The 10,891-nt window shown below is 39.4% G+C and overlaps 1 protein-coding gene across 1 annotated transcript; it reads right to left on the reverse strand.

Annotated features, from left to right (window-relative positions):
* Positions 1-2,954: 2,954 nt before the first annotated feature.
* Positions 2,955-10,287, reverse strand: LOC107749514 (uncharacterized). The gene is made up of 2 exons (XM_016564691.1): positions 10,254-10,287; positions 2,955-3,885 (listed from the first exon to the last, which is right to left on the reverse strand). The coding sequence occupies exon 2, from the start codon at positions 3,636-3,638 to the stop codon at positions 2,955-2,957; it is 684 nt and encodes a 227-aa protein (XP_016420177.1). The 5' UTR covers positions 3,639-3,885; positions 10,254-10,287.
* Positions 10,288-10,891: the final 604 nt, after the last annotated feature.

Here is a 10,891-nt window from a genome sequence, read left to right on the forward strand (position 1 = left end):
TTATGTAAAGCACTTTGAATTACCATTGTGTATGAAATTTGCTATGTAAATAAACTTGCCTTGCCTTGCCTTGATGCGTGAACTTCCCCTTTATGACACTCTGCTCTCTATGTGTATGACAATGCTTCCATTAAGTGCTGTTAGTATTGAATTAATTAATTCAGCATTTCAACATTTCCGTAAGGATGCGCTAAATTCAACAAAGCGGTTTAATATAGGATGTATTGATCTTGTGATTTAGCAAATTTTACTATATTTTTTAATTGGCCGTTAAATTTTTCTATGTGAATATTACACACACCACACTGATCCTTTAAACAATGCATTGGCGCAAAAAAAGCACACCCTTTGGACCAATTTTGCAGCGTGATTTCTCGACTGCCACAAATACTGCCTTAACAAAATACTAATTTTGTGCACTTTTTTGCTGTACCAATATTTTAAATTGGTCTTTGAAAAAAAAAAAAATCACGTTACTTTGCCAAAGCACTGACAGAATCCATTGATCTAACAGTGTTGTTGAGTGCTCCAAATGCAAACTTTGCATGCAACAATCCGGCAGCAATTGACAGCGCTCTGATCCAATGCCATACAGGCATCGTCAGATTGACAGTACTCTAGCCCAATGATGTTGGGGGATCCAGTGGGGGTGGCAATCATATTTCTGGTTGGCCATGCCACTCTTTATCACAACCCTGCTAAAATGTAGTGCCAGTATGTGCGCTCATTGGTGCCCCCTCCTGCTGGTGGCACCCTAGGTGACCCCCTAGTTTGCCTATGCCTAGAAATGGTACTGCCATTGTGAATGCTAAGCGGACCAGGACCAAACGTATCATTTTCTTTTTTTGGTCCAGACCAAACGAACCAAGAGTACCCAACTACAAGTGTGATATTATGGGGGAGGGGTCAAGCAACACAAGCAAGCAACGCGCAAACTGTGCGCAATGCCGGTGAACGTCAGTCAATTCACTATAGAGAAACTGAAAGTAAAAAAACTGACGGAGCTTTCAAACGCTGCATTAACGGTGCATATTCTCTGAGACAACGAGAGACGAAACTACTTCAACATATGCTGATAACGGTACATAACTGTCTTAAATTATTCCCTTAATATTTCTCTTGCGGCCCGTATAGTGAAAAACATGAAAAGAAATGTATTTTGCGTTAAACAGGCTGTTTTTGAAAATCGGTGCACGAAATAAAGCTTAATTGTCATTGATGACTACAGTGTTAAAGGGATAGTTCACCCAAAAATTAACATTTTATGTTTATCTGCTTACCCCCAGGGCATCCAAGATGTAGGTGACTTTGTTTCTTCAGTAGAACACAAACGAAGACTTTTAACTCAAACCGTTGCAGTCTGTCATTCTTATAATGGAAGTGAATGGGAATCACGGCTTTGAGAGTTATAAAAAACATACACAAACAAAACCAAATTAAACCCTGCGGCTCGATTGAGAGATAGGTATCGGTAATGCACTTATAAGTCTGCGGTCTGCCGTAAAGCAAGAAGAAGAAGACACGTCACACGCTGGCTGTCGAGGACGCGCTCAGGACAGTTCAGACAGTTCAGACATTGCAGTGCATCAGAGGTAAAAAAACAATATAAATACTGTTTCGTTTCATGTATTTGTGTACTTTATAAGACACAATCGCACAGTCTGTAGAAGGCTTGAGTCTGTTTAATTACTCTCATTGTGTCATGGCGACATCATGAGATCAGTAGCCTATGTTAATGTGATGTGTATTGAATGGAACTGTGACGGGGGGGTTCAGCCATGGGATTACAATGAGCCGCCTGAAAAAGCATTTCCCAACGGCTTTTTGGCACTAATAACTGTGTTGTATCCTCCTTTGTCTGAGCGTCTTGGGTCACACGATACAACCGGTCTTTTACAATTGCAAAATATGGATAGGAAAGCAGATGAGCAGTTTGGAAGAGGTTGACCGTCAATATAATGGACCTGTTCAAAAGCATGTTTTAATGACTCATCCTGAGACTGTTCCAGAGGAAAATCATCACACTCTGAGAGGATCAGCCTCTTAATTTCACTCTGTTTCCCTGGTTCAGATCTCAGTGGTCCCCGTTCAGCCTCTCCCACCTGCACGAGCGGCCCCCTTCCCTGCTTTTTTCTTTTTCCAAGAGACATCCGCACATAAACATCCCAATAATTCACTAAAAGCAGGCCAATTAGTTCCCAGAATTAGCGGATGTCGGAGATGCGGGTTAACTGCGACCTCTACACTATGATTTTGTCCCCTAAATTGAATAACAGAGGACATTTAAGGATATTTCACCACGTCCCCGTGCACACACCGTACCTGAACTAAGCGGCTTGTGTCCAATGCCTCGGGCTGAATCAGGCTTTGATGGATAGAGGTTTGGTTACATCCTGAATCCACCAGAGCCTGATAGGTACCCCCCTTAATACTTACAGGTATTTGGTACCAGCCAGCCTGACTGGGGGCAGCCTGCGGGGGATACGGGACCCGGATCATTGTCCCCATCTCCATCATGGGACACCTGTCAATAAAATGCTCCAGGTCCCCGCAACGCCAACAGGCCGACCCAGACCTCCCCAATAGTGGGCCAAATGATTGACGTGGAGAGAGCGGGAAAACGGACGCTGTATCGGTCCCAGCCGCGATCAGCCCCGCCCCCCTGGGCGGAGCTCTCGGACCAGCAGCATAATCCTGTCCGGTCCCACCCCACGCTCGGGGTTGGGCTCGTGGAGGACCTAGAGGATGGGACCTGGGGAGAGGGACAGGTCGAGAGGCAGGGAGAGAGGGAGAAAATAAAGGGGAAGAGAGAGAGACAGCTGGAAGGGATTCGCCGACCCCAGGGCACGCCACCATCTGATCCTCCGCCAATTGGATGGCTGAGTCCAGCGACGTCGGTCGGTGGCACTGGACCCACTCTGCCGTCTTCTTTGGCAGACGAGTGATGAACTGCTTCAGTACCACCCGGTCGATGATGTGCTCGACGTCGCTTCCCTCAGCCAGTAGCCATTTGCGACATGCTCTGCCGTCTTCTTCGGCAGACGAGTGATGAACTGCTCCAGTACCACACAGTCGATGATGTGCTCGACGTCGCTTCCCTCAGCCAGTAGCCATTTGCGACATGAGTCCCGGAGCTGTTGTGCCATCACGAAGGTTCGGCCGCTCTTGCCCAGGTCCAGTGAACGGAACCGCTGGCGATGTTGCTCTGGGCTTCGGCCAACCCGCTGGATGATGGCTCTTTTGAGATCATTGAAGACCAGGAGGTTCTGTACGGGCAATTGCTGAGCAGCCACCTGTGCTTCTCCAGACAACAGCGGTATCAGGCGCACCAGCCATTGCTCTCGTGGCCACCCACAGGTTTCTGCTGTTTTTTCAAAAAGATCCAGGAAGGCTTCGGGGTCATCCTGAGCTCCCATCTTGTTCAGCGGCAGGTGGGTGGGTGGGGTCTGCTGAGCTGCTGCTTCTGCCCGAACCTCCCGGTCCATCCAGCTCCGGAACCTCTCGCGGTCCTCCTGTTGCGCCTGGATAATGGCCTGGAAGCGACGCTCCTGGTCACTCCGCATATCCAGTAACGCTTGATGTAGAACCGCGATGGATGAGATGACATCCGCAAATGGCATACTTGTCGGAGTTTGCATGATGGCTCTCCTGCTTCCTTCCTGGGTTTCGGCACCAGTGTAACAAAGTCAGAGATCAGGAAGGAGATTCAATAAACAAACAGAACGTCACGCTACCAGCGCTCAATATAACACAGTGCATAAGCAATATACTTGGGGCTCTCCAGAGCAAACGGTTTCCACACACACATGCACCAGTCAGCAGTCTGTCCCTCACTGTCAGCTTCTCATTCCCCGGTCTCTTTATGCAGTCTCTCCATGCCAATTACTGAAACAAGACACAGGTGTTTGTCATTTGCACTTGACCCACTTACTCACCTTCCCAACTCTCTCCAAAGAGTATAGAAGACCAAGAAGCGAAACTCTGATGCTTTTTGGGTAACAGCCACTAGGTGGCGCTTATATTTATTGTCCAACATTCCTAATTGTTCTGTCATTAATTTAATTTCATATGTTGGTATTAATTCAGTGTTAATAATGCTAACACTTGAACTTAAAATATTTTCAACCGAAACTGACATGGCTTCTAGAGAGCAAAAGGTTTTGTGAAAAAAGGGAAGACTTTAAAAAAAAAAGTGACGTGACATATGGCCAAGTATGGTGACCCGGGGAGCAGTTGGGGGTTCGGTGCCTTGCTCAAAGGCACCTCATTCGTGGTATTGAAGGTGGGAGAGAGCGCTGTACATTCACTCCCCCCACCTACAATCCCTGCCGGTACGAGACTCAAACCCGCAACCTTTGGGTTACGAGTCCGACTCTCTAACCATGAGGTCACGACTTCCACAATTTAAAATAAAATCTGTAAAATAAACTGTTAAAAGGATTTGATAATCACTAGTCTAGTGATTGTACGATATTGTTGTCATTGTTCAAGCTGTATTTCAGCTTTAATGTGTGGTTTTTTAAACAAAGCAGTTGATATTTGCCATACCGGCAACTAGAAGCTAGTGGACTGCCGAGTCGCTTTCACCCCAAAATGGCGGAAGCGCAGGGCTGCTGCTGGGCGCCGCTGTTGCAATGGAAAGTTCTACTGAGTTTCGCCTCTTGGTCTTTTATACTCTTTGCTCTCTCTCCCGCTGCAGACCTCGCTGAACCACACCACCATCGCCACAGGAACTCACTGGGGTTTGAAGTGGGACATTTCAACTCGGATGTTCCCACTTCAAACCTTGTTTCGAATGTGGCATAAACCCTTCGGTTTCTTTAGTCTTTGTCGTTATAGGCTGTGTTTGTTTGTAGTGGTGTGTTTAACATGCTGTTTCGTTTGCTCATCCTCAGTGGTATTACCTGTGTTGTGTTGTGTTGTGTTGTTTAGTTTACTCATTTTCAGACGTAAATGTGACAATATTGTTCTGCCTTTGTATCTTATTGAGCTAAACAATGAAATTTTCAGAAAGAGAAGACTTAAGAACATACCTTAGTTTTCAAATATGTACTTCAACACTTTTTATGTTATGAAAATGTCCTACAGCATATTTTGCTCTGTAACATTCATTTTAATATTATCTATTTAAACAGGTTTGCTTGAGTTTAGCTATCAAGTATACCTAAACAGGCTATACATGTATTTATTTAACAGACAGACAAATTAAGAACATCAGAAGCAATTTGCCACAGAACCAAAAGTTTAGTAAAAGAAATGATTAGATTAGCAAGTCAACAAGCTAGAACAGAAGTGCAGACGAGATCTATAACTTATAAACTTTCTCTGAAAACCCAGTTTGTTAATGGAGATATCCAATTTGCATTAGGTAACGTGTTTCTGTCATTACAAAGAGGGACATATTTGACAAGCACTATCATTTGAGAGGCAAATGTCAGCAAATTTAAAGGTTGACGACGTTATCTACAATACATAAGATTGATCTTTTAATAATTTTAATTTAATAACAGGAATTAAGCTAAAATTAAGCTAAACTTGAAAACAAATAAAGACACATTCTGTTTTGCACATTAGCCTATCAGGGCTGCCAACTCTCACGCATTCAGCATGAGAGTCACACAATTGACACTGTTCTCACACTAGGGTGACCACCCGTCCCGCTTTGCGTTGTACCGCACAGCATTTTCACCCCTTGTCCTGCACATATTGAGTAAATGTCCCGCATTTTCATCAGTCTGTTGGTTTTTAATTGTCATATTAAGAAAACATACATGCGTTTTTTGCCTATTTAAGAAAGCTTTTTATTTACTCTTTTTGCAGCGTAGTTTCACCTATATTTAACAGCGCTTTGTCAGAAGTGGCAACCCACCTCACACAAATACAGCAGCCATTTTTTTTTTATCCAATAGTTGGAATTAAAAAAAAAAGAGGCTGTGACGTAGTGTTAATTTTGTCAGCTATTTTCAATTTTAGTCTTAGTCCCGTGTTAAAATGTCCTTGTTAGTTTTTATCTTATTTAGTCATCCTTATCCTATTTAGTTTTAGTCTAGTTTAAGTCAATGAAAACTGGACATTTTAGCAATAAGATTATTATTAATTAACCGTACAGTATTCATTTTGGCAGCCATTTTTAATTTAGTCTTAGTCCTACTCAAATGTACATTGTAGTTATCATATTTAGACAACCTTGTCCTGTTTTTGTTTAGTCAAGTTTTAAGCCAATGAAATGAATGAGCATTTTTGTCAAGTTTTAGTCAATGAAATCTTAGTCACATTTTCGTCATTCTGTATAATGGTTAAATTGATCAAAATTAATTTATTATTTCTCCAGTAAGTACAAATCAATAGAATGTGGAAACATACATGGTGTATTTTACATCATCTAGTGTACTGATTTATTATAGGCTTTTTATTATATAAATTAATACCAAAGACTTATGCAATCTCTCTGTCTACATTATGAAAACAGCTAAAACAAAACTATTATAACAGTGAAATTCCTAGTAGTTCCACTAATTCCAAATTGCAATAGCCTATTTCTTTATTAAAACAACAGCGGTTGAGTAAGTGCATTTATTCAGCGATCACAATCGCAAACAATATAGTCGAGATCTCATCAGGGGCGCAACTGCACATTTGCAGAGGGGTATGCAAGAACAGTGTCGGCGCCCCCTGTATTCTAGTAACTCGCGCAGAAAACTTTCTGCAAGTCAATGACCAAAGGTCCATTACTATAGCTTGTGCATGGAAGGATACAAACTCATTAGGAGTAAAAAAAAAAAAAAAAAAAAAAGTAACAAAGGATTGAACCCCCTTCCCCCTTTTTTAATACCATAGGGAAAAATATGAAAAGTAAAAACAAGAAAAAAATAAAAGTGTGTCACATGACATCCCCTTTAACTCCTGATGGCAGACCCCAGACAGTAGAACACATTTTTTTATTCATTTTTATTTTCAAACACATGTAATATTGCTCACTTTTTATATATATTATAATATTATTTATTTGCCTCAAAGTCATTTATATTCTTGCACATTTTTATATAGTAAAATGTATTTTAAAGAACATCTGCCATGCTAAATGGCCGATTTCTGCCAAGATTTCACCTGGTAGAAAATGATTCCCACTATGACCACTAAATGGCAGCAGAGGATCATTTATTGTCTCCTTTACCATTTCCACTCTGTAATATAGTTCTTTTCACATGTTTTGCAAATGGATTTATATTTAGACATTATAAAATTACTATTATAACATTTAAAAATCTCTTTTTTTGTCAAAGTTCAGCATTGGTTTGTATTGAAGTATGAATACAAACCAATGCTTTTTTTTTAACTCCTTGAATCTACTTGAATTACACATATGGCCTATTTTAAATTTACAACGGCAATTTTCAGTGAAAGGTGGCTAGTTGTATCTTTGTTTACAATCTTCTCAGTTTCTCTCAAATGTAAATCAAATGCCCATTCACAAACATGCTTTTTCCCCCCGAGCAATAGAGATACTCAGAAATAAACTGATATTAATCACTTTGCCCTCTTAAGGCAGTTGCAGAGCCAGGATATTTTTATAGGGGTGGCCAGGAAGGGGCCAGAAACCAGTCTGGGGTGGCACAGAAATCTTCATTATTTCAATATAGAAATGAATTTGACTATAAAGTATTGTTTTAGTGCCTAAACACAACTGAATACAATTAATTTGTACTTAATCGCAACTGAGATTTATGAATAACATCAAGTAATACTGAGTGAATGACAAATTTTGTATTATTTTTGTATTACCTAGCTCCAGGTATTTTAATGAAAGGGCTCACTATAGCTTTATTGCTCAGTAAGCTTGGTTCTGGGTCTTAACTCCTCCAAAATATTGTTCTCAATCATTGTATAGGCCCACTCATGGATGAGACATGCAGATAACTATAGTCTACCTTCACTGAATTGTATATAATCAATGAACTCTGAAAAAATTATCAGTCATTCTATTCTATCATTCTATTAGTTGTTCAAATTAATTCATTGCAGCACTTTTGTCATACCTAAATCGAGCTCTGTACAAAGGAAAATAATGTAAGAATGTAAAATGAGTTATTTTATGCATTTAAATATGGTTTCATTTTCTTTTCATTTTCGTACTTTACAAATTAACGAAAAATGTGTGCATATTTTCTAGTACATTTAACTGCACTGTGCTCACATTTGGCCTACTTGTGCATTAAATTATATATTTTGTTTAAATGACATAGCCTATCATCTTGCACCCTATTGTGATCCCGAATTGCAGAATATTTCAGTAGGCTGCATGCTTTTGAGAGACGTTCTTAAATGTAATGCACATACATGCATGCACAGTTTTGCAGCTTTAATCGCCATTTTGTTAATTTCGTGACTTAACTGACGATGTATGCTCGCAGTTTCTAGTGCGGTTTATTTTTGATTGAGTGATAGAGCGTGCGCCTCATATTTGCATACAGTCGAAGAGCGTGCGTCATGAGCAAAACACCTGACAGGACAGGAAAGATTGTTTTACTGACATATAACAATATCTCATCAGACCGCAGTTCACTGTTGTTCTGCTGAAGCTCATCTGGCACATGTAGGCTACCTTTTCCGCGCGCGTTTGACTCGCGCCTGAAGAGGGCAAGCTGAAGTGCGCGTCTGAAAAGTCTCTCGTTTGTTGAGGTCGCAAAGAGATACGGCCGTTCCACGTCTTAATAAGTTTTTAATAAATACATTTTTGAACTCATTAAAATGCTAAAAACTGTTAAATAAAAATGTTGCATTAATTATTTTTAATAACTGGGTGATTCTTAGACTATGGGCACTTTTATTTTCTTTGGTCATATTTATAAAAATACATATAATTTTGGACAAATTCCTCTTTCTTAGTCAAACTAACAATAAAACCACCGTAAAAACTTTTTACTACCTTTCTATTATGATTTTTTTCATACTTTTCAACCTCCTTATAGGTGTCAAAATCACTGTTTTCTCCTTGTCGCACACCCAGACTTTTAAACTTCAACAATGAAAATACAGTTTAAAAATATGACTTATCTGGTAACTATTAATGTACCTGAATTAAGCACTAGTACTTGTAATCTAAGTTTGTCCTCTTACAGACCTTAAAACTAGACAAATTTTTTAACTTATGAGACTGTGTTACGTGACTTTTGAACAAGTTTTTTTTATTCAACTTCACAAGGATAAAAGTGCCCCTAGTTGAAGAAACGCCCAACTACGATTTTCTCATAGATAAAAAAGTTCGTCAAGACAAACTTTAAGTTGGCTTGAGAAAGCCGGACCAGAAAGTTTGAAAAAGATTGAAAAGATTGAAAAGTTTAAGAAGTTTAAAAAGTTTTAAGTTTGATGGTTTTCAGTCTGAAATAGTTTGAAGTTTAAATTAGTTTTAAACGCTTAAAGTTTGAATGTTTTGAATGCATGTCTCAGAAATGCTAATGTTGTGGTTAATTAACTACTAATCCTTTATCATTTTATAGTCATGCATGAGTTTAATCTCATTCAGAAATTACTGATTACCTATAAAGAACTACCTCAGTCCTATATTCGCTATTAATCACTGATTAGTTAATCCTGGCTTCATATTATTTAGTAGTAGCTGAAGCCCTGTTGAAAAAACCAGCATATGCTGGTTAGGTATGTTTTGACGCTGGGATGTGTAGTACTAAATAAATCTGACAATTTAGTTGATAAACAAATTGAAAATGCACCAAATATTTTGGCAAATCGTTATTGTTCAGAAGATAGACCAGGCCTACTTTTAAGTCGGTCAACGCAAGCTAGCAAGAAAGAAAAAAAAAAATATGGCGAACATCAGACAGATATAGACTCCTTTAAAATCAACACTAAAATGTCGATGTTAAATTAAGTTGTCAAATGCTCGATCTGCCAGTATCGTTATGTAGTTAATAGACCTATGTTGTCTTGAAGACTGACGTGAATGGAGAGAAATGCGTTTAGTTTCATTTTCGTTTCGTACAAACTTTAACACACACACATACTTTTAAAGCTTTTATTACATTTTGATCGGTCTTGAAGATGAATGCCCGTCTTCACACATATTTGTTCGCATTTCGCTTATTCTTTGGACTGCAGACTTAAATGGTTTGTTCAAAATGACGGTCAATAGATTTACAGAGCAGTTCCAGACTTTTACTTAGGTCGATGTCGATAGTAATATCGAAACATTAAAGAGCAAATAAAAGGACAAACCTGCCCCTTAATCTTGTACTTACCGAAAAGCGAGAGCTTCGTAAAGTGTGAGCTGTCGACCTCTGTACTGCGCGGTTCAACCTGATCCACTGGTTTTCAGTCGAAGCTAACGAAAGCGTTAGAGTGTAGCGGGAAAAAAAAGCGAAAGCGTGGTAAGAGTAGTAGTCACAATTTCAACCTGTAGCCGACTTATTTGGGGGATATCAAATTAAAGCGAAAGTTACTGGAGGACACGAGACAGCATATGACAACAATCCAATATACTGTGTTAAAAAAATACTGTGTTATGTGTAATGCATTTGTTGTATATACTTTTCTCATATTTAAACACGTGATGTCAGTCTTATGTTATGATTTGTTATGTCCATTTTAGTTGTTTAGTTCAACATTCTTTCTCAAGTAGAAAAGTCTTAATTTACATTGTAACATTAATTTATTTACTCGGTCCCACTTTATATTAGGTGGCCTTAACTACTATGTACTTGCATCAAAAAATTGTATTGCAAAACACATTTGCTGCTATTGAGGTGGGATATGGTTAGGTTAGGGACAGGTTTGGTGGTATGGGTAGGTTTAAGGGTGGGTTAAGGTGTAATTATAAATGTAATTACAGAAATTAATTACAGATGTACAGTAATTACATGCAGATATTTTTTAAAAT

The sequence above is a fragment of the Sinocyclocheilus rhinocerous genome, unplaced genomic scaffold (genome assembly GCF_001515625.1).
Source record: "Sinocyclocheilus rhinocerous isolate Xijiao unplaced genomic scaffold, SAMN03320098_v1.1 scaffold3965, whole genome shotgun sequence".
Lineage (NCBI taxonomy): Eukaryota > Metazoa > Chordata > Actinopteri > Cypriniformes > Cyprinidae > Sinocyclocheilus > Sinocyclocheilus rhinocerous.